The 23,425-nt window shown below is 42.5% G+C and overlaps 1 protein-coding gene across 1 annotated transcript in view; it reads left to right on the forward strand.

Moving 5' to 3' along the window:
* Nucleotides 1–23,425, forward strand: part of RO60 (Ro60, Y RNA binding protein) — an 837,759-nt gene that overhangs the window by 340,433 nt on the left and 473,901 nt on the right. Inside the window, exon 4 of the mRNA XM_044086777.1 lies at nucleotides 4,300–4,741. Coding sequence (XP_043942712.1) covers nucleotides 4,300–4,741 — 442 coding nt within the window. The remainder of the gene's footprint in view (nucleotides 1–4,299; nucleotides 4,742–23,425) is intronic.

The raw sequence follows: 23,425 nt of genomic DNA on the forward strand, positions 1-23,425 counted from the left end.
TTCTTTTATTAGAAGAAATGCTTGGCTCAGGGAACAGCCCCTTTCTGAACCTGTCAAATCTAAATTACTGGACGTGCCTTTGCACAAGGACAATCTTTTTGTTAGCAAAGCAGAAGAGGTGTTGAAAAAGTTAGAGGATAAGGCCAAATCAATGCAAACTGTCAATGACTTTCTGCAAGTTCAGCCTCCTCGTTTTAGTAGACATTACCTTTCTAAGAATTGGACTTTTCCTGACCCTAGTAAACAGGGTCACACTAGGCCTAGAGGTTACAGGTCTTCTACAGGACAGACTTCCACCCCTCTAAAGGCTAAGCACTGGCAGGCTTCCTGTTCAAAATCGGGGAGTTCTAAGCAAACTTCCCAGAGCAAGCATTCCCAATGACTCCGGCCTTCCCCTGCCTGCCTCTGCGGGCCCAGGGTTTCCTTTGGGGGAAAGGTTAGCCATTTTTGCAGATGTCTGGTCCACCATCACAGATGACATATAGGTGCTCAAAATAGTATCCCAAGGCTGCAAGTTCTCCTTTCACACCTTCCCTGTCCACCAAGGATACCCCAGATATCCCTCCTCATCAAAGGGCAGAAGCAGAAAAACAAGTTTCTTCTTTGCTAAACCTGGGAACAATAGAGCCAGTTCCTGCACTACAGATAGGCCAGGGTTTCTACTCGAGACTTTCCAGGTTCCCAAAAAAGGGGGCACCTGGCACCCTATTCTCGATTTGTCAATTCTAAACACTTTTCTGATGATTAGCAAGTTCAAAATGCTCACTCCTCTGCAGTTACTGCCATTGCTGGCCAAGGATTCCTGGCTGGTGACTTTGGATCTCAAAGAAGCGTATCTGCACATCCCAATAAGGGAAAGCTGCAGGCAGTTCCTTCGCTTCAGGGCAGGGAGCAGGCACTTCCAATTCTCTGCACTGCCCTTTGGCTTATCTACTGCTCTCATAATTTTTACAAAATGCCTGGCTCCAGTAATTGCTTTTTGCAGGCAAAGAAACATCAGATATATGCAAATGATCCTTATAAACATCAGGTGTTTCAGCTAAATGGTGATTCTGAATGCCCATGACTTGTTTCGACGTTTTAATGGACAATTCAGGTCAATAAAGCCAACCCCAACTAATTGTGGATATGCATGTTTCGGCCTTGTTATGACCTCATCACCACAGCACAAGCAGAGTGTTTGACTAAGCATTAGAAACACAGGGCTGTTATACCCAGCTGATGTCCATTATCATTAGGGTCACTGCAAAAATATCCCAAGCAACAAACTAAAACAATGAGTGAGAAGGTCACTGAAAAACCAATCAGTAAAATTTAAATGAAAACTCCAGCAAAGCTGTATCTTCCAGTGAGTGACCTCCCAAACCTCTTGTATCAGAGGCACATGGGATATATGCAAATGATCCTTATGAACATCGGGCGTTTCAGCTAAATGGTGCTTCTGAATGCCCATGACTTGTTTAATCATTTTAATAGACAATTCAAGCCAATAAAGCCAAACCCCACTAGTTGTGGATATGCATATTTCGGCCTTATGACCTCATCAGCACAGCACAAGCAGAGTGTTTGACTAAACATTAGAAACACAGGGCTGTTATACCCAGCTGATGTCCATTATCATTAGGGTCACTGCAAAAATATCCCAAACAACAAACTAAAACAATGAGTGAGAAGATCACTGAAAAAACATTCAGTAAAAACAAAATGAAAACTTCAGCAAAGCTGGAACTTTGTGAGTGACCTCCCAAACTCTTGTATCAGAGGCAAGAATTTGGCAAGCATGACCCAGCTCTCTGAAAGGCAATTCTTGCAAGCCCTAGGATTCATGGCTTCATGTATTCTGATGATTCCATTTGCCAGACTACATATGAGGAAAGTACAATGGTACCTCAAAAACCTTTGGTGTCAACACACTCGGGATTTAGAATTGATTCTTCCTCTGATTCCCTGCCTGCAGACGGAGTTTCTTTGGTGGGCGATGGCCTGTGCACAGAACAAAGGTCTGCCTTTTTGTCCAGCTCCTGCCAGCCAGACTCTCACCACAGATGCCTCTGACTACACTTGGGGAGCACATCTAGAGGCCAGATGCAATCAGGGGAGTTGGAACTATCAACAGGTTCATTTGCACATAAATCTGAAGGAGTTGATGGCAGTCCAGCAGGCCTTAATGGCTTTCAAGCATCTTCCCTCTCCTGGTACTCTTCTAGTCAGGACAGACAACACCACAATCATGTGGTACATCAACAAGCAGGGAGGGACTCACTCTTACCCCCTGTGCAGACAAAGCATGGTACTATGGTCCATAGCTGCTTCCATGGGCATTCTTCTGATAGATCAGTTTCTTCCAGGAAAGCTCAACAAATTGGCAGACCAGTTGAGCAGGCAGGTCCTGGATCGTCATGAGTGGCAACTAAACAAGACCATCTTCTATCGTATCATTCAGCGTTGGGGCACTCCCCAGGTGGATCTCTTCTCATCTCCGACCAGCCACCTTCTTCCAGTCTTTTGCAGCAGGGATTATCACGACAAAGCTTGGAAAGTTGATGCTCCGTCCTTCCCCTGGACACTACTCTCAATTTATGCATTCCCTTCTCTGCCTCTTCTTCCCAGAGTGCTGTTAAAGATAAGGGTCTAAAGACCTGGCTTAGGTCAGAGTAGGCTGTGTTCTCAACCTGCTTATCACCAGCAAATGCCCATGCCCGTTTTTGACAATATGAGTCAGTGTGATCAAATCAACTAGAGACCTTTTTTTACGCCATCAGGTGGCTAGTACTGACATGGTGCACAATCTGTGATCCATGTTTTCCCATCTAGAGGATACTGTGCACCGTAGTTGATGTCCAGAGCTGTTGGTTTATATATCTGTTCCCCTGATAGGCACCGCCTAGATTCTGTGCTGCTGCTTAGAGCTCCATTCTTGAGTGAATTTGAAATGAAAACACTCTGCATGTTTTTGGGAGGGGGGAGGAAACCCACAGAGACACAGGGAGAGCATGCACCTCCATACAGTGATTGGCTAGAGATCAGGATTGAACCTTCTACTTTGTACATTTTACAAGCTTCCTGTGGATGTTCAGCCTGACGTTACCTTTGTGGCTTGGATTATATCACTTTATGGGATTTTTGGGTAGCGACGAAGGTCAACCATATCTATTGCTGACTGATGCAGCTTATTTCCAGGTCTGTTCTAGGAATGGCTTCAGAGTTGTCCTTTATACTTTGTGGTGGAGAGAACAACTGCAGTGATGAACGTTGGCCCTTTGGAGTTTTACAACTTTAGTTTCATGACTCTGGCCACAACAGTTCTCTTTTTTCGGCGGATTTTCAACAGTTCTCATATCCATTCAACAGATTGTTTTTTTTTTTTTTTTTGGTGGTGAATTCCCTTTTTTGGTGGTTTAGTTGCTTTTGGACTATGTTTTTGGATCTCTGTCAGGTACTGTGGGTCATTCCTTATCTGGAGGGACGTTATACTATTCTGTTTTTTTCCGGCCATAGGTTGATTTGTGCTTCATCATCGGCTTTAAGTGTTTGGGGATATTAGGCCATTCGTAGGGAGGATTGTATGATATTAATATTTTACATCTTAGGCCTATTCTGGATACTTTTATACTGATTTATTTTGATAATTTCGATGATGTTGGCACAAAGTTTCTAGTCATAGTGGCCCAAGGGTGTGATTGAGGCCTAGCAGACTGTGTTGCATTCTGATCGGAGGTACCTCATTGGACATTTATCCAACTGTTTGGCTTTGATCTCTGATTTCCAACGTATTGTTTGCATGGACAATAATGTTGATATATGGTTGTTTTTTGTGATTATTATTTGCAATTTTATGTTGCTTGCCAATCAGTCTGGTTCAGGTTTTGATCATTAATAGTCACTAATATATATCCATTATTATTCAGCATTTGTTATCAATCGATACTTTAGCAACTGTGGCTTTTGCCCTTTGGGATTTGTATATTTTGCATGATAGTTATTACAATCAATAAAATGACTTTCCTAGACATAAAGGTAGCTTTCTAGACATTAACTATGTTTATTCTTATTCTACTATCCAGCCCTACATCCTACCACACCCAGCTTCATCAGACTTATCTAACTCACTGGCAAACAGAAACCATAGCTAGTACACCACAACTGAAACATTTCCCCACATCTCCATCCGACCTTATCCAAACCCATCAATTCTCCTACAACAGTAATAAACCAACAAACAAAGTCATCCCCCACTTATCCCAGAAACAAAATAAAATAATGCAAAAACTTCTCAAACTTTACTTATATCTAACTCAGAAACTCACATGTGGAGATATACACTCCAACCCAGGACCAAATTCTTCAGTCCATACAGACCTTAACCAACCAAACAGTCTATATAGCAGGCCAACCTCCTCCCTTTTTCTCTTAAACATTAATGTAACAAGCATACTGAACAAAGTTCAAGAGCTCCATGCCCTACTGGCTCTATATAAACCAGATTTAGCCATACTAACAGAAACCTGGCTTAGACCAGAACATCATGATAATGAAATTACACCTCCTGGCTACAATATTATACGTAAAGACAGGCAAAGAAAAAAAGGAGGAGGTGTAGCTATTCTGTATCAAAATAATCTCACACTGGAACAGTTTAACTACAGCTCTCAAGACATTAACGATATAGAACTAATTCTTGCTAAATTAAAACTAAACACTAGCAAACGCATAGTAATAGCAGGTGCCTACATCCCACCAGGTAACAACATTGACACTATGGAGAACCTGCTGCACTGGTTGTCTACTACCCATCCACATGAGACCATACTCTTAGGAGATTTTAACATTGACTGGTCTGACTGTGCCAACTACAACCCCTCTACCCATATTAATTTTCATGGGTTTACCCAAATCGTAGACACCCCCACAAGAGTTTGATAAAAAAAAACAAACGACAATCCATCCTAGATTGGATACTTCTATCTGATCACACCATAGCGCACCAATCAGGCTGCCTTCCCGACAACTTAAGCGATCACCAGCAACCTATCTTATTAGGAATAAATCCCAACAATGTCACCAACCCATCCTTAGAATAGTTCACAACAAAAAGAACTTCAAAGCCAAGGACATAAACAATGAACTAAAACACTGTGACTGGTCTCCCCTAAAACACCTACCCCTAGACGAAGCAGTGGATTACTTTAACTCAGCCTTTCTCAAAATCCTAATCTGTCGTGTACCATCCCGAACCATCAGAGTCAAGACTAACTATGCCCCTTGGATGACAAAAGAAACTAAAACCATAATGAAGGACAGAGATAGAGCCTGGACCCAATAACATAAACTGAAAACCACTACCACAAAACACAACTATCTAGCTCTCCGGAACAAGGCCAAAAAACTTATAAAACTTGATAAAACTAATTATTATAAAACCTTACAGGAAAAACATGCCCACTGTCCTCAAAAAGTCTGGGCCTCGATAAATAAATTACTTCACCCAGGCAAAACCAGCACTCCCACACCCATAGTACCAACCAGTAATGAGAACCTCCCCACCCAATTCAACAGATTCTTTACAGAAACAGTCCTAACCCTATCTAATACCCCAAATAGTACCATCAACCCCACACCTTCTCCTACCCCTTCTATCCCTGTTAAACAACAAACTCCCTCTAACTTTTCCTTCTCTCCAGCACCTACAAAACTTATTACTAAACTCCTCAAGAAACTAAAACCCACTACACTGGCAGCTGACAAACTTCCTGTTGACTTCCTTCAACTCTCGGCAGAAACCATATCTTACCCCATATCTATCCTCATAAATAGATCCATATCTGAATGCAGAGTACCCAACCTGTGGAAAATATCCCATGTTATCCCACTCCACAAAGGCGGCAACTCCCTTGAGCTCACCAACTACCGCACAATCGCAATATTATCACCGTTATCAAAAATACTAGAAAGAGTAGTACATACACAACTAATGCAATACCTCCTACAAAATAGCCTTATATCATCATCTCAACATGGGTTTCGGCCCTCCCATAATACCACAACAGCCCTACTCTCGTACACCAACATAGTCAACACTCATAGAAGCAATGGGCAGTTTGTATCCTCTATGTTCTTAGACTTGTCAAAGGCATTTGATATGGTCAACCACAGCATGCTGCTCAAAACTCTGTCTACCCTTAACTTAACCTCCCCCACTATATCTTGGTTTAACAGCTACTTATCAGGCCGACAACAAGCATTTCTGTGGCAGGAGCAGCTATCCTCCCTTCTACCAGTATCCATAGGAGTCCCTCAAGGTTCCATTCTTGGTCCTTTACTGTTCTCCATATTTACAAATCAAATAGCTGCATCCTCCCCCTCTGCCACTATAGTGCAATATGCTGATTGACACTACTATCATATGTGCCGCCCCAACCTTAAACAAACTACAAACAATAACACAACACAACTTTACACTTGCTGAAGCATGGTTTTCATGCTTTAAACTTATACTCAATCCCAAAAAAACAAACCTAATTCTCTTCTCTCCTGGTAGATCTTCTGCACTAAACAATGATTTTAGCATAAACTCCAAAGATAATATCGTGATCATGCCAACATCACACACTGAACTCCTAGGAGTAGTAATCGATAACGATCTTAATTTGATATACACCTAGCCCAAACAATCAAAAAAGTACACAGAAAGCTTGGTCTTTTGTACAGAAACAGACAATTCATGACCAGCTATACCAAAGCCACTATTGCTACCACTGTTGCTAGAACTCATCTACTATCCACCCTACTGTATGCCTCACCAATTCTGACTAATCTTCGCCACAGCGAGCAAAACAAAATGGCAGCTTGCTTTAACAAGATTGCCAGGTTTGCTGCAGGTGCCTCTAACAGAGACCATCACTGTCATTCCCTCAAACAGCTCAAATGGCTTGAGTTGCCCCATCTACTACTTACTACACAGCTCTCCACAGCCCACAAACTGTTCTACCTCCCTGACAAAACCCCCATACTACGAAATCTAATACAACCGTACACCACCGCCCGAGTCTTAAGATCAACAGACCAAAATCTCAAAAAAGCCATCAAACATAAGAATGAAGCTGGTAAAACTCTCTTTGCCTGTACAATAGCAAAAACCTGGAATTCACTTCCTAATGACATTACTTCTACAGTTCTGCTCCACAATTTAAGAAACTACTCAACACCCACTATTTTAGCAACTGGCTGTGCCCATGTGACTCCCCAGGCTAATCCACTACATTGCAGTGATGCAAGGATTCTACCAAGGATGACCCAGTACTGCCTAATGTCTAGAATTCTTATTCTTTCCTAAAAACGCTTACTCCAGTGGTATTGACTTGTATGTCCGTAACTAAATACGTTCCTATATGCTATTTGTTTTGCCTTATGAACACAACTATGTACTTTACATAAGTCTGTGAAGCAATGTTAGATATTATGTTTATATTGTGTGCATTAAGAATACAGTGCTGTATCTTGTAAATTTATCTGTTTAGCAATTTAAGTGGAGCTTTTCTCCCCGGGCCTCCGCTGAAAATGGACCTGTGTCCAGTCGGACTTTCCCGGTCATCAAATGTAAAATAAAATAAAACTAAAATAAATAAATAAATAAATTTATAACAACTGTGTCCAGTGGGTAGGGAAGCATGTAAACATGAGATAGAAATGATGTCTCTTATTCATGCTTTTAAAAGCCTTAAAGCACCTCTTGTCCTCAGGACCTTAGCAAATGCAGGCAAACAGCACAGTTATATGGTACATAAAAAGGGGAGTACTAGATCATACCCTGTTTTGCAGGCTGACTGTGATAGCCAGGGAGGTTGCTGTTCAGCTTAGTCTGACACTTCAAGCTTCATGTATTCCATCAGATCAAAACCTTAGTGCAGATGAGGATAGACGACCACGCATGGAAATTTTATTTTTTTGCCTTGCAACCTGATAGTTTCTTTGTGCCATTTGCCTGAGCCCTTTCGTGAAGCTGGTAGACTGCCTCTCATACTTTGTTCCTTGCTATTGCAACTGCCCTCTTAGCCTCTTTGTTAGCCAACCAGTATTCCTCCTTAGCCTAGTTCGAGTTTTCTATCTACCACTTTTTCCTGCACTTTTTTATTTTGATGCTTTCTTGGAGTTCTTCATTCCACCATCCGCTTTCCTTATGAATCGTATTTTCATACCTGACTTGACCACATATCTATTCTGTAGTCCTCACACATACGAAGTGCTGCCATTCTTCTTCAACTCCACTTACTTTCTTCTCCTTTTGAAGTACTAGAACTCTGAATATTTCCTTGAACATGTCAGTCAACTTCCAGGCCTTCAGCTTAGTCTCTCTTGGTACCTTCTCTGATCACTGCTTGCAGCTGATTGTGGCAACCAGTGATTTATGCTCTGGGCCAATTGTTTCACTGGGGATGACTTTGCAAACTGACTCTACTCCTGTGCTCTTTCCTTACTGGGAGGAAATACACCCGAGTTGCATGTTGGCTGGTCTTGGATGTGATCTTGTGACCTGTATTGCTGAACCATGTGTTGGCCACCATGAAGCCATTTGTCAGACAGAAGTCTAGAATGGCCTCTCCCTTTGTTCCTCTTGCCTCCACCCATGTGAACCCAGTCAGTCCTTGTATCCTTTTCTGTCTGTCTGGATATGTGCATTGAGGTCCCCCATGATCAAAGCCAACTCATGTTGTCCTGCTTTATCTAGTAGGACCTGTAACTGCTGCCTGAGTGTGCTGTTTTACTCACTGTCACAACCCTTCCAAGCTGCATCCTGTCAGTGAAACTATATTGAGTGTAGCAATTTTTAGTTCATGTTTAGTAGGTGGATCAACAGAGCTGTCCTGGATAACCCGAGCTAGTCAACTGGACACTGGCTGGCTCGTAGTTTTTTGACCCAGGGCTGCTGGGCTTTATGGTAGGCACATACTGGCCAATAGGGACACATAGACCCCTTCCACCATTAGCATGGGTTACCTGGCTTAGGTCAGAGTAGGCTGTGTTCTCAACCTGCTTATCACCAGCAAATGCCCATGCCCGTTTTTGACAATATGAGTCAGTGTGATCAAATCAACAAGAGACCATTTTTTACGCCATCGGGTGGCTAGTACTGACATGGTGCACAATCTGTGATCCATGTTTTCCCATCTAGAGGATACTGTGCACCGTAGTTGATGTCCAGAGCTGTTGATTTATATATCTGTTCCCCTGATAGGCACCGTCTAGATTCTGTGCTGCTGCTTAGAGCTCCATTCTTGAGTGAGTTTGAGATGAAAACACTCTGCATGTTTTTGGGAGGGGGGAGGAAACCCACAGAGACACAGGGAGAGCATGCACCTCCATACAGTGATTGGCTAGAGATCAGGATTGAACCTTCTACTTTGTACATTTTACAAGCTTCCTGTGGATGTTCAGCCTGACGTTACCTTTGTGGCTTGGATTATATCACTTTATGGGATTTTTGGGTAGCGACGAATGTCGACCATATCTATTGCTGACTGATGCAGCTTATTTCCAGGTCTGTTCTAGGAACGGCTTCAGAGTTGTCCTTTATACTTTGTGGTGGAGAGAACAACTGCAGTGATGAACGTTGGCCCTTTGGAGTTTTACAACTTTAGTTTCATGACTCTGGCCACAACAGTTCTCTTTTTTCGGCGGATTTTCAACAGTTCTCATATCCATTCAACAGATTGTTTTTTTTTTTTTTTTTTGGTGGTGAATTCCCTTTTTTGGTGGTTTAGTTGCTTTTGGACTATGTTTTTGGATCTCTGTCAGGTACTGTGGGTCATTCCTTATCTATAGGGACGTTATACTATTCTGTTTTTTTCCGGCCATAGGTTGATTTGTGCTTCATCATCGGCTTTAAGTGTTTGGGGATATTAGGCCATTCGTAGGGAGGATTGTATGATATTAATATTTTACATCTTAGGCCTATTCTGGATACTTTTATACTGATTTATTTTGATAATTTCGATGATGTTGGCACAAAGTTTCTAGTCATAGTGGCCCAAGGGTGTGATTGAGGCCTAGCAGACTGTGTTGCATTCTGATCGGAGGTACCTCATTGGACATTTATCCAACTGTTTGGCTTTGATCTCTGATTTCCAACGTATTGTTTGCATGGACAATAATGTTGATATATAGTTGTTTTTTGTGATTATTATTTGCAATTTTATGTTGCTTGCCAATCAGTCTGGTTCAGGTTTTGATCATTAATAGTCACTAATATATATCCATTATTATTCAGCATTTATTATCAATCGATACTTTAGCAACTGTGGCTTTTGCCCTTTGGGATTTGTATATTTTGCATGATAGTTATTACAATCAATAAAATGACTTTCCTAGACATAAAGGTAGCTTTCTAGACATTAACTATGTTTATTCTTATTCTACTATCCAGCCCTACATCCTACCACACCCAACTTCATCAGACTTATCTAACTCACTGGCAAACAGAAACCATAGCTAGTACACCACAACTGAAACATTTCCCCACATCTCCATCCGACCTTATCCAAACCCATCAATTCTCCTACAACAGTAATAAACCAACAAACAAAGTCATCCCCCACTTATCCCAGAAACAAAATAAAATAATGCAAAAACTTCTCAAACCAAAGTATTAGGCTGACGTCGGTCATGGGCACTCAGATCTGACGTCAGAGCGTCAAGGTATTAAAGCGCATGACCGACGTCATTTCCTCAGTCTTTTTTGCCGCATGGTCCGAAGCAAAAGCAGCGTTTGCAAGTGCCGTTCGGTGTTCTGAAATTTTCGTATTCTGAGTTTCAGACCGAAACCAAGTTGGGCTAAGTACCCCGTTGGGAAATATTTTTGTTTTTTCTTGCCTCAGTTATTTCCGGATGTCAGAAAAAGTGAATAATTGTATTTCTTGTGGGAAACAGATACCACATAGGGATTACCACTCTCTTTATATTCCTTGTTTGGGACCTGAGCACGACGTAGTAGGGTGTCGCTTTTGTGCTCGATTTAATAAGCGCACTATTAAACGTCGGTTAGATTGTGCTAGGCTTGTCTTCGGTAAGCGGTGTAATTACAATATGCCGTCAGATCCTCCGACGCCCGCTACCGCGAAGAAGCGCAAAGATAAATCTTTGAAGTCCAAGCAGGATGACTCGTCCGTTCCGGACGCCGGTTCTTTAGACACTATGGTGGATTCGGTTGAACCGGCGGAGGTTTCAACTGAGTCTCAGGGGGAGACGTTGGTTTTGCAAGATGTGGCCTCTCAGGAGTCAGGTCAGGCTGAGGGGGCCTCTCAGGTTGTTGTTCTCCCTTCTTTACCTAAGGTGGTTAGGCCTTCTCCTTCTGTCTCTAAGGTACCTTCCAAAGGCAGGCCTGGTTTGCCTGCCACAGGTGGCAGTCCTGGTTCTGCAGGTTCTGTGCCTAAAAAACACATGCTTAAAATGGCAGAAGATTGAATTACTTTAATCAGGGGTTCTATGCCCCCTCCTGATAAGAGGCCTAGGGTGGAGCCAGAAATAGAAAGTTTGGAACAGGCTTCAGATTACTCAGAGTCTTCGGCTGAAGACATTCAGGATTTTCCTCCTTATTCTGATTCAGACGCAGAGGATTCCACTCCTTCTGCTTCTCCTCCAGAGGATTTTTCTTTTTCAGAAACCCTGCATTCTATGAGGGAGCATTTTAAATGGGAAGGTCAGGATTTCTCAGATTCCCGGAAGAGGCTTAGGGAATTTTTGTTTTACCACAGCATAGGCCTTTGGCTATACCTCCTGTTTTGGATGTTGTTCAAGACGTTTTCTCTGAGGCTTCCCTTAATCCAGACTCTTTGCCTCCTGCTCCAGTTAAGCAGGATAGGTATTACAGGGTGCCTGAGGCTCATAAATATCTGTATAAGAGCCCTAGGGCCGACCCAGAAACTTATCCAGGGACCTAAGGGTGTCAGGGCTTCTGTTGTAAAGAATCCAGTTCCTATGGATAAGGATGCTAGAGCTTTGGGTAGGTGGGGTAAGAAAGTGTATACCTCTTCCACTTTAGCAATGAGGGCTTTGAATTGCCAGTTTCATATGTTGAAGTACCAGAATTTTCTCCTTACTCAGTTAAAATCTAAAGTGGATGCTTTGGCAGAGGGCATAGAGTGTAAGGAATTACAGGATTTGGTACATGCCTCTGATCAGGTGGGTAAGCATGCTTTGCAGTGTGGTTTTGATGCTTTACAGGCTTCTTCCAGGGTGGCTGCCACTGGTTCAGTTATTCGCAGGCATGCCTGGCTTAAGGATCAGAATTTGTCAGAGCATGTTAAAGCTAGGATTCTAGATGCTCCTTTGCAGTCTGAAGTTTTGTTTGGTTCTCCTGTGGAGTCTGTCTTGAAGAAAATGGAAGACAAGGCTAAGTCTATGCAGACTGTTAAAGATTTTTTGCAGGTGCAGCCCCCTAAGTTTAGCAGGAACTGGCCTGCTAAGGGTTGGACTTACCCTTCTTCTGATACGCAGTCTAGGGGTAGATCTAGACGTGGTAGGGGCAGAGCTCAGAGTTCTTTCAGGTCTAGACAGTGGAGTTCACCAGCACAATCTACAGGTGAGGGCAGGGGCCAGTCCTTTCGTAAACAGGCCCAATGACCTGCATTTCCAGCTGCCAGATCCTTCCTGTCTGGCAGCTCCTTTGGGAGGAAAGTTGGCACTCTTCAAGCAAAATTGGTTTCTAGTCACCCAGGACAAGTGGGTGTTGGACATTATAGACCGAGGCTACAAGTTTTATTTCCACACATTGCCTCCTTTCATAGGCATGCCAGACGTTCCTCCTCAGCAAAGGGTAGAGGCTCACAAACAGATTTCTTTACTTCTTCAAATGGGGGCTATACAGCAGGTCCCTCTGTCAGAAGTGGGCCTCGGATTTTACTCTCGCCTATTTCTTGTACCAAAGAAAGGAAACACTTGGAGGCCAATTTTGGATTTATCTATCCTCAACACATATTTGGACATTCCAAAATTCAAAATGTTGACGTTGCAACAACTTCTGCCTCTGTTGGGCAAAGATCACTGGATGGTAACTCTGGATCTCAAAGAGGCTTATCTTCATGTTCCTATCAGGCCCAGTTGCAGGAGATTCCTGCGTTTTCGGGCTGGGACTTTATATCATCAGTTCTCTGCATTGCCCTTTGGCTTATCTACTGCGCCCAGGGGGTATTCACAAAAGTTCTGGCTCCAGTGATAGCCTTCTTCAGGTTAAGAGGAATACAAATTTATCCTTATTTGGACGATTGCCTGATTCTTGCTCAAGACAAGCACGAGCTTCTTCACCATCTACAGTATGTTATGACAGTGTTAAGGTGCCTAGGGTATTCTGTGAACGAAACAAAGTCCAGTCTAGTACCCTCTCAGGAAATGTGCTTTCTGGGTGTGAGACTGAATACAGCTTCCCAGATGGCCTTTTTGACCCCGGACAAGCAAAAGAATCTTTCACTTTACTTCCATCAATTGTCTCTACGGTCCAGGCTGACTGCAAGGACAGTCCTTCAAGCCTTGGGGTTCATGGCATCTTGTATTCTGGTGCTTCCCAATGCCAAACTGCATATGAGGAAGCTACAATGGTATCTCAAAATGTTTGGACACAACACTGCCAAGATCTGGACACTGTCATTCAGATAATACCTTGCATTCAAAAGGAATTTTTGTGGTGGGCTCAGGAATGTCACCTAAACAAGGGACTCTCTGTGACCCGACCAGAGGCGAGTCAGATTTTAACGACGGATGCCTCGGACAAGGCTTGGGGAGCACACCTCAATGGAAAATGGGTTCAAGACACGTGGCCTGCCAGACTTCAACATTTACATATCAACTTGAAGGAAATGTTAGCAGTCCAGTTGGCATTGATGGCTGTCAAGGATTTACTTCTCTCAGGGCAGGCGTTGATTCAAACAGACAACACTACTGTCATGTGGTACATCAACAAGCAAGGGGGAACCCATTCGTACCCACTTTGCAGGCAAGCTATGATTTTGTGGGAGACTGCTCTCAGTTTGCAACTCACTCTTCAAGCAAGGTTTCTGCCAGGAGCACAGAACTCCTTAGCAGATGTTTTGAGCAGACGGATAGTGGATCCCCACGAGTGGAAATTGGATCCTCATGTATTTCGACAGTTGACAATGATATGGGGGACTCCAGACATAGATCTGTTCGCTTCTCCACTAAATTTCCAGGTGCCAAAGTTTTGCACAAAGATGTTTCATCCCACAGCTTGGAAAGTGGATGCTCTATCATTCAGTTGGAGCAATCTTCACGTCTATGCCTTTCCGCCTCTGCCTCTACTTCCAAAGGTTCTCTTGAAGGTCAGACAAGACAAGCCCTCCATGATTCTAATAGCACCAGACTGGCCTCGTCAGCACTGGTACCCTCTGCTGAGGAGTTTAGTACGGGAACCTCCTTACCCTTTGCCTTTGATTCCACACCTTTTGACTCAGGAGGGCAATCATTTCCTCAATGTCAGGATTCAGTCCCTGCATCTAACAGCCTGGCTTATTCTGTTTTAGAACCTGGAGGGTCGCAGCTTCCTCAACAAGTTTTGAATGTTATTTTGAAGGCCAGGGGAGGCCTAGTACAAGGAAAGTTTATGCTGATAAATGGAGGAGATTTTTTATTTGGAGCAAAGCAAAGAGCTTTGATGTTTCTAGGCCTGATTTGAGTGTTTCTCTTCAATATCTTACAGAATTATTGGACAAGGGTTTGTCTTTCTCCTCTATAAAAGTTCATGCTGCAGCCATTTCTGCTCACTATGACTGTGACCCACCATTGTTCTCTCATCCTTTGTTTAAGCAATTCCTTAGAGGGGCAAAGAACATAAGACCCCCACGTAGAGCTCCTACTTCTGCCTGGGATCTCAATTTTGTGTTGGAAAAACTTACTTTACCTCCTTTTGAACCTGAAGCTACAGGTGAGTTAAAGTTTTTGTCTTGGAAGACTGCTTTTTTGTTGGCCATTACGTCTGCTAGAAGGGTTTCTGAATTACAGGCTCTTATGGCAGTTGAACCCTTCCTAATTTTTCATAAGGACAGGGTATCTCTACGTACTAACCCTACTTTTATGCCTAAAGTGGTTTCAAATGTGGCCTTGAACCAATCTATTAATTTGCCTACTTTTTATGCAGATCCCCAAAATAAAGGGGAGAAAATTTTGCACACTTTGGATATTCACAGGCAGTTGCGTTATTATTTGAGCAAGACTAAAGGGTTCAGACAGTCTCAGCAGTTGTTTGTTTCTTTTGCTTTGGGTTCTCAGGGGAAACCGGTTTCAAAACTAACTATTTCCAAGTGGATTGGCCTTTGTATTGCTTTTTGTTATTCTCATCATGGTAAGGAGATTCCAGCTGGAATCAGGCCTCACTCCACTAGGGCTACTGCCACTTCTACTGCTTTTTTAAGGGGGGTAGCTACTAAAGATATTTTGGAAGCAGCTACTTGGAGTTCAGTGCACACTTTTTCTAAACATTACCATCTTCCTCTTTATTCCAAATCTAGGGCTGGATTTGCCACTGCAGTCTTACAGGGCATTTTGGCAGCTCCCAATGCTTTATGATTTTGCCAGCCTCCCTTTACCTCTGCTTTGGGATTCTACCCATAAGTCATGACTGCAGCAATGTGAGATGAAGAACATAGTACAGTTTTGTACCTACCATAAATGTAGATGTTCGAAGATCCACATTGCTGCAGTCCAATTTACCCTCCCTCCTTCCCCTCTGTAGTTTGGGGTGGTTGCATGGTTTGGGTTGTAGCTGTTTTTTGTACTTGGAGTTATTCTATTTTTGGCTGTTGCCTTTATTTTTAGGGCCTTCTGACATCTGGGGCAAGAAAAGACTGAGGAAATGACGTCGGTCATGCGCTTTAATACCTTGACGCTCTGACGTCAGATCTGAGCGCCCATGACCGACGTCAGCCTAATACTTTGGTATTCGGGCCGACCGAGGACAGCGGACTACCCATAAGTCATGACTGCAGCAATGTGGATCTTCGAACATCTACATTTATGGTAGGTACAAAACTGTACTTTTTCCTTTCTTTTCAGTCTGACTAAGGGCAACTACCACAGGCTTCCCCACAGACTTGATTTACTCACTCCCTGAGCCTGGCCTAAACCCATTGTAATCATGTATCTGATATTGTTAATCCTCATTCATTCCTTATGCCTGGGTTATCAGTTTCGATCTCGGAACCGAGCCAGCCATCTTCCAAGCTCGCGACAGCTGCAAACTCTCAAGCTAAACTCTTACCCACAAATCCCCTCTCCCTGTTTCCTCAGATTGAGTTTGCAAGTCAAAGGAAGTAGAGGCTACCTCTGATCAAACAACCTACAGGACGATGAGATCCACTATAAGCCTGAGGGGGAAGGAGGGAGGTTCATAATGACTGAACGAGGATCAACTATACGGATGGAACATTATGGTAAGACATAACTTATTTATCTGATATTGTTAATCCTCGTTCATTCCTTATGCCTGGACAGAGTCCCCAGCTACCTTTATTCCTGGGAGGCTCTCATGGAAGGACATTCCTGAGCACCACTGAACCAAAGGACTCTCTTTCTCTGGAGGCCAAAACCAATCTGTAATGGCTGATGAAGGTATGAGGTCTAGCCCAAGTTGCAGCTGCAAAAATGTCAGGTAAAGAAGCTCTAGCATGGAAGGCAGCAGAAGTTGCGACCGACCTAGTGGAATGAGCCCTAACTGCTGCAGTCAAAGGTATAGCGTGAGTTTTGTAAATAAATGTTGCACAGTCTTTTAACCATTTAGCCAACGTGACCTTAGAAACAACACATCCAAGTCTAGGACCAGAATAGGCGAGGAATAGCTGATTTGATTTGCGATTAGTCTTAGTTCTGTCCAGATAGAAACGAAGTTGCCTGTGAATGTCAAGGGGGTATATAGACAATACTCTCCTCTGTTAGAATGACTGGGAAAGAAAACTGGCAATTCAATGGATTGATCAATGGACATTTCAGAGATCACTTTTGGCAGGAAGGAAGGATTCGTTCTCAATGACACTCTATCTTCATGAAAGATTAAATTTGATGCATACAGCTTGAAGTTCGGAGATACGTCTGGCTGAAGTAATGGCAACCAAGAACAAGGTTTTCCAAGAAAGAAACTTGAGGTCGCATGAAAAAGCTGGTTCAAAAGGAGCCGCAGTCAATGACAGATTCCATGGCTGGCTAGGTTCTATAAAAGGGGGTTTCAAATGATTTACACCTTTTAGAAAAGTCTTGCATAATTTGTGTGACATATGGCACGATAACCCAGGCGTAATGACTGACCGAGGATCAACAATACAGATGGAACATTATGGTAAGACATAATTTCGTTTTTTGTGTCTTGAGGATTCAGCGCTGTCATTTTTTCCAGACCTGGCATCAGTGAGCCTACCAGGACTGGGCCATTTTTTTATCCCGTGACTTGTACACCTGGCTGTCTTTCTATTCTTTAATCTACTTCTGTCCATGATATATGCTGTATGTAATATAGTCTATATATCAGTGTAGTCTTGATGAGATTTTGTGGAAAAACTGGGTCCTTGTGAAGGTGCTGTCCAAGGCCTGAGGATAAATTCCGTTCCAACAATGCTACTCTCCTTTGCTTGCTGATTTTATCATCTGTCCATTTAGACCTGGAATGGTGATAATAAGGTTTTGGAGATTATCCAGGAACATCACATGTAGAGGAGGCAGCTGAGTAGGTCTCATTGCTAGTGGGATGAGTTCCAGGATTTAGCAATGTGGTGTAATTCAATATTTGTTAGCCATTTCTGCTCGTCTGCCCTTGGATCCCCATTTTCTAACGATGACCAAGTTCAACACTTTTTGAAAGGGGTCTTGCATACTCACCTACTTATAAAATTAGATGGCTGCTCTTTGGTATCTCAGTTTTGCGCCTGAGAAGCTTATTCTTTCACCATTTGAATCAACCCATGAGGCAGATTTGAATTTCTTAATATGGAAGACTGTGTTCTACTCATTTTTTTCTGATGTGCTAGGGGTATCTGAGTTGCAAGCTCTTATGATGAGCCAACATTACCTCATTTTTCATGACATGATTTCTTTGAGAACCACTCCTACCTTTATGCCTGAAGTCATCTCAGAGTTTACTTTAAGGCAGACTATTAATCTCCCAGTCTTCTTTCCTGAAATAAAGAACAAGGGAGAAAAAAATATTCACTCTGTGGATGTACACAGGCAGCCAAGATACTACCCAGCCAAAACTCCACATTTCTGGAAACCTGATCAGCTATTTGTCTCCTTTAATGGTAAGAGGGAAGGGCAATGAGTTACAAAGCTGACTGTTTCTAGATGGTTATCTCAGGTTGTTATTTTTTGTTATATTTATTGTAGTAGGCTTTTTCTGGGCAGGGTCACAGTTCATTCAACACGGGCATTGGCTTCCTCTCTGCCTTTCTGAAATGGGGGGTAGACTCCAGAAGTGTTCTAGAGGGAGCACTGTGGTCCTCTGTGCATATTTTTACAAAGCACTGCAAAGTGTATTCCTTTTCTAGGTCCAGAGTGGCCTTTACAAGGACCATTGTCCAGGGGCTCCTGGAGTGCTAGTTATTTGCCACCTTCCTCTTCTGCTACTCCTGCCTTAAGCTATGGTCATCTGCCCATGTAGCTTAGGCTACTGCAGCATTGATCAATATGGGAACATGGTACAGTTGTATGTTAACTTACTGTTTGATGTTCTAATGGATTACTATTGTTGTAGACATATTTCCCTTCCTCTAACCCTCTTTTTTTCTGTTGCTGTTCCTTTTGGGTTGCTAGGGTGTGCTTGTTTTCACTTTGTGTCGAAGTACAGCTCACCTTTTCATAGCACACGTATTCAGGGCTGTCTTGCCTTCCTGGGAAAAAAATGCTGTGAAGTGTTTTAGCACTCTAACTGCCTTTTGTATTGAGCGCATTATTTGCTTAAGGCAGTTGAAGCCCCTGAGAGAGCATCCACAACTTTGGAGAGCTGGCCAGTGCAGTGGTCATGCCCTATATATCTTATGCAATTGTGATCCATTAGAACAGCCCTCTACTGTTATGATGAGTTTACTTACAAAACAAAACTTTCTTTTTCGTGTAACATTACAAATTGCACCAAAGTAATTTTGCTTCCCATATGTCTTCTCCATCACCATCAGTAGCAATTAGTATACTTTTGCTAAAGTTGTTGAAACGTTTGTGAAGCATGTCAACAATGCCATCTTAGTTTTTACAAACTTACCCACTTGCAAACATTCTTTTTCCAAAATCATAGCCAGCCTGAAGCTCTTCCTTTGATATATGGAGTCGTCAGGGTAGGCAACGTCCTTGTCAGGCATCGCAAGGCTTTCTTGACTAGGGTAATTTTTGAAAGCCAAGTTGTACCCTTTTTCTGTTTTATATTCTATTAATTTTGTGATTTCTCCAAGTTTTTTTTCTTTTAAATTTACCTGTATGTTTATCTGTTAGCAGTATGGATTTATTAATGCAAAAGTTAATATTTTCCAACACATTGACAGTATTCTGAGTAGACTTATTTGTCATTGATAGTATCCTGGCCTAGTTTTGTATCAATAGTTTCCATCTCTAAAGTCTAGCATTTATAATTAATTTATTTACTGTTTTTGATTTTATTCTTAGGATACAAAAATGATTGCATGATCTTTGTTACATGCCAAGGATATAGCCATGGACTAGGAGCCGAAGGATTCAGATTGTTACATACATAGGTCAGTAGTAGGCTAACTGCCATTTTGGGCCATTTTAAGCCTAGCCAATTATCCCATTTGAGAATCAAACATTTTGTAAGGAAAACACCATAGCTATTATGCCAATTCCCAAACAAAATGTGTTTAAGATATTGCAGTTTCTAATTTAACCTTCTTATTACATGTTTCAAGCTGCTTAGTTGTGTAGTTTGTATTTGGACATATTTATTTGATGCCCAGTCAATGTTTGAGCAGTTAAAATCCCCCCAAGGATTGTATTTCCTTTTACCTTTTGGAGTTTAGTTAGGAAATTGCCATGCTCTGCAGAGAATAAAAATGGGGCACTGTAGACTCCTACAATATAAAATTCAGTGTCATTTATCTTACTATATGAGTAATGTCTAGTCCAGAGTTGATATCTTGGCTGCAGCATCTCTCTCAACTGTCCAGATTTTTGCCACATATTTGGTTTGTTCCTCATAAAATTTGTGGTTTATTCCTCAGTCTGGGTTTTCTCATGTAGTTTTTTCCTGGAATGACTTCTGGATTCATCTCATATGTTAGTTCTCCTTCCTCGGGACAACTGAAATCTTAGTCGACGCAACTGATGTTATTTTCTAATCCAAGTCTTTGTATTTTCCTGAAAATCTCAAAAATTCTAGACTTCATGGCTTCTGTTCTATTTCTTTGGCCACGCTTCACGTGACAAATTCATAGGATGTGTCCAGACCCACTCTGTAACCACATATGCATCACACTTTGAGAGCTGTGTCTAACAGGAGGAAAAGTGCAGGATCTTTAGAACTAAAAAGACCGTTTAAAGCATATAAATGTTAAGAGAAGATTGCTGCAATAACATGTCTGTTTTCTGAGCCAACTAATGTCTCTAGACCTCCTACTAGTGGTTACAGATAACATTAGTAATGTGATGCACAATTGAACAAAAACTTACCAGGTCCAATCCTCTTTACAAATGTTTGCAATCAGTCAGAGCAATACATTGTTGCAAATGAGCTGAAAAGGATCACTACAGACCCTCAAGAATGTTAATTGAATCTGGGGATTTTTTAGGAGATGGTCCATCTGTGGGGATTGTCTCAAGTACATGTTTACCGCCAGCTGTAGCAGATAGTTAAAGAAATTCTGTTCCAGGATTTCTTTTTTCTGGCCAGTAGGTCAGATGTTCCTTCATTCCTTTTGAATGTTCTTGCATGCTGTTCCACCCTTTTCTGTGGTAACTAGAGATGTTCTTCGTGTTTCACTGTTGCAGTCATTACATTTGGGTTATCTGCTTGCAGGTAGCCCTCAGTCGGCCTGATTAACAAAGTCTTGGATCCTGCGTCAGTTGCTGTCCCTTCTTCCATGGCGTCAGGTCGTCAGGGGTATAAAACATGCAGCTGACGCCATTACATCAGTCTTTCTTGCCGTGCGGTGCCCAAAGCAGAAGCAGTTCACAAGTGCCGGTCGGCCAACTCCTGAAATTTTCGTTTTCGAGTTTCAGAACTGAAGTCTTCAACTAAAGCTAAGTACCCCATTGGGGAAACTTTTTCTTGCTCCTTACCGATGTCAGTAAAAGTTAATAATTGCATTACTTGTGGAAAGCAAATACCTCATAAAGATTTTCATTCGTACTGTATTCCTTGCCTAGGCCCTGACCACGACGTACCTTGCTGTCGGTTTTGTGCTTTATTTAATCAGCGCACTATCCGTCGTTGGTTTGTTTTCGCCTCTAAATATTTCAGTTCTCGGTTTAATTATCCAGAAATGTCATCGGTCAGCCATCCGACTACCGGGATTCCGAAAAAATGCAAAGATAAAGACAGAGACAGGCCGCCGAGGTCCAAAACTGCCAACGATGCTTCTCTTAAGCCAGTCACCAGTTCGCCGGTACTCACTGAAGTGCTTTCGCAGCCCCTGATACCCGCTACTTCTGATTTGCAGGCCTCTACTGAGACCCATTCGGAGTCACGAGATGCTTCAACTGTGGAACCTGCAGATGTCTCTACCTTGGATGGGTCCGGAGACTCCCTTTTGGCCCATGCTACAGTGGTTCTCTTTCAGTTGAATTTGACCAAGGGCCATTATTGCAACATTTCACACAGATGGACTTGCACAAGATAGGGACTGTTTGACATACCTCATCCTTCAGTTTCTTCCATTAACTGCCAGGATGTTACAGTTTTGTGAGTTTTACAGCATCTTTTTATTTGAGGATGTGTAGCAGAGATGAAGGCAAAGAATTCTGGTTCTAGAGACCATAGATGGACATGGGGAAAACATTTTTAATTGGTGTCTTTCCTAGAACTAGGTTCATTTTAAGGTTCAGGTGCATGTGGTTCTACACTATATGTGTGAGTTGTTATCTTTTGGCCTATCTTACTCATCTGTCAGATTTACCTCTCGGCCATATCTTCTTGTCTGCCCTGAGATTTCCACCTTTTCTACCTTACCTCAATTGAAGCAGTTTTTGAAAAGGGGTATGGTGTATCTGCCTGCCTAGGACACTGGTGGTTTCCACTTGGAATCTTAATTTGGGTTTGGGAAAATGATGCTGTTTCCTCAGAACCTGCTCATCTGGCTGTTTTGGATAACAGATGTTTTTCATTGCTCTGACTTCTGCAAGAAGGGTATGCAAGTCACAAACGTTTATGGTGAGTTGCCCCTATGGATTCAGGCATTTAGGTGGTATTTCACTTCCCTATGGGACGTTAATGGGGACATATGGCTGGATTGTAGTTTAGTTGTAGGGACATAAAGCTGCAGACATTTCCCTGTGGGCATAGGAAAGCTGCCAGCACCACACCCATAGGTGGCACAAGCATCAGCAGAGGGTGGAAGTACCTCCATGTTCCCAGGAACACCTGTCTGCTGTACAGGTAGCAGGATCCAGATGCCTGCTGGGAATAAATGTGATACTAAGACACAGGAGTAAAATGAGCAAGGCCTTTATTGATACAGCAGTGGTAGTGATCTGAGTAGTGCTTGGTGTAGAAAATATGCATATGTAATCACAACTTGTAAAAAATGTGCTACAGCATGTAGGAAATCTTGAACATTGCCGTAGTCACACTTGTGTTTTAGGTGATGCTCCCTTACAGCAATAGCTTTTCTATGGGGGTATTACTGTCATTCCCCTAAGCAATGATTCCCTTTGGTTGTCTGTCAGATTTGTACCTTTTGTAGACCAGAGAAAGGTCAGAAAGTTGTACAGTAGGTCATGTAATTAACACCTTCAGCCATCCCTGTCATGCCTCCACCTGATTTATTTGTGGCAGGTCAGTGTCAGTTACCTCAGACACATTCCAGAATCTCACTGGTTATGCTTTTAGCAGTTGTTCTGGTGCAGAGAGCAGGATACATACTTTCTGGGACAGCCTCAAATATAATGATAGTCCAGGAATATTGATATTTCCCTAGCAGAGTTGAGCAGGGCAGAAACAATCTACAGAAATGCTGGCACTAAATCATCCATGGGTAGGAATGCCAATGCAAATAGTATGCAGATGGCAATTGAAAATGTGGTGTCTGTGCCATACAGAGCCATAAGGTGATGCTGCTGCAGTTGCTGCCAATAACCTGTGCAAAATGGAAATACCTTTCAACTAGCATGAATAGCTGCTTTCTCAAAATCAGCCTTGATGTTGCCAGGATTTAAAGAATGTCCAAAATCTGCAGCCTCCTTGAGGATATCCCACATACTGGTGTATGCTCTCTATTTT

This window comes from Protopterus annectens, chromosome 10.part0 (assembly GCF_019279795.1).
Source record: "Protopterus annectens isolate FY-2018-M chromosome 10.part0, PAN1.0, whole genome shotgun sequence".
Classification (NCBI taxonomy): domain Eukaryota; kingdom Metazoa; phylum Chordata; order Ceratodontiformes; family Protopteridae; genus Protopterus; species Protopterus annectens.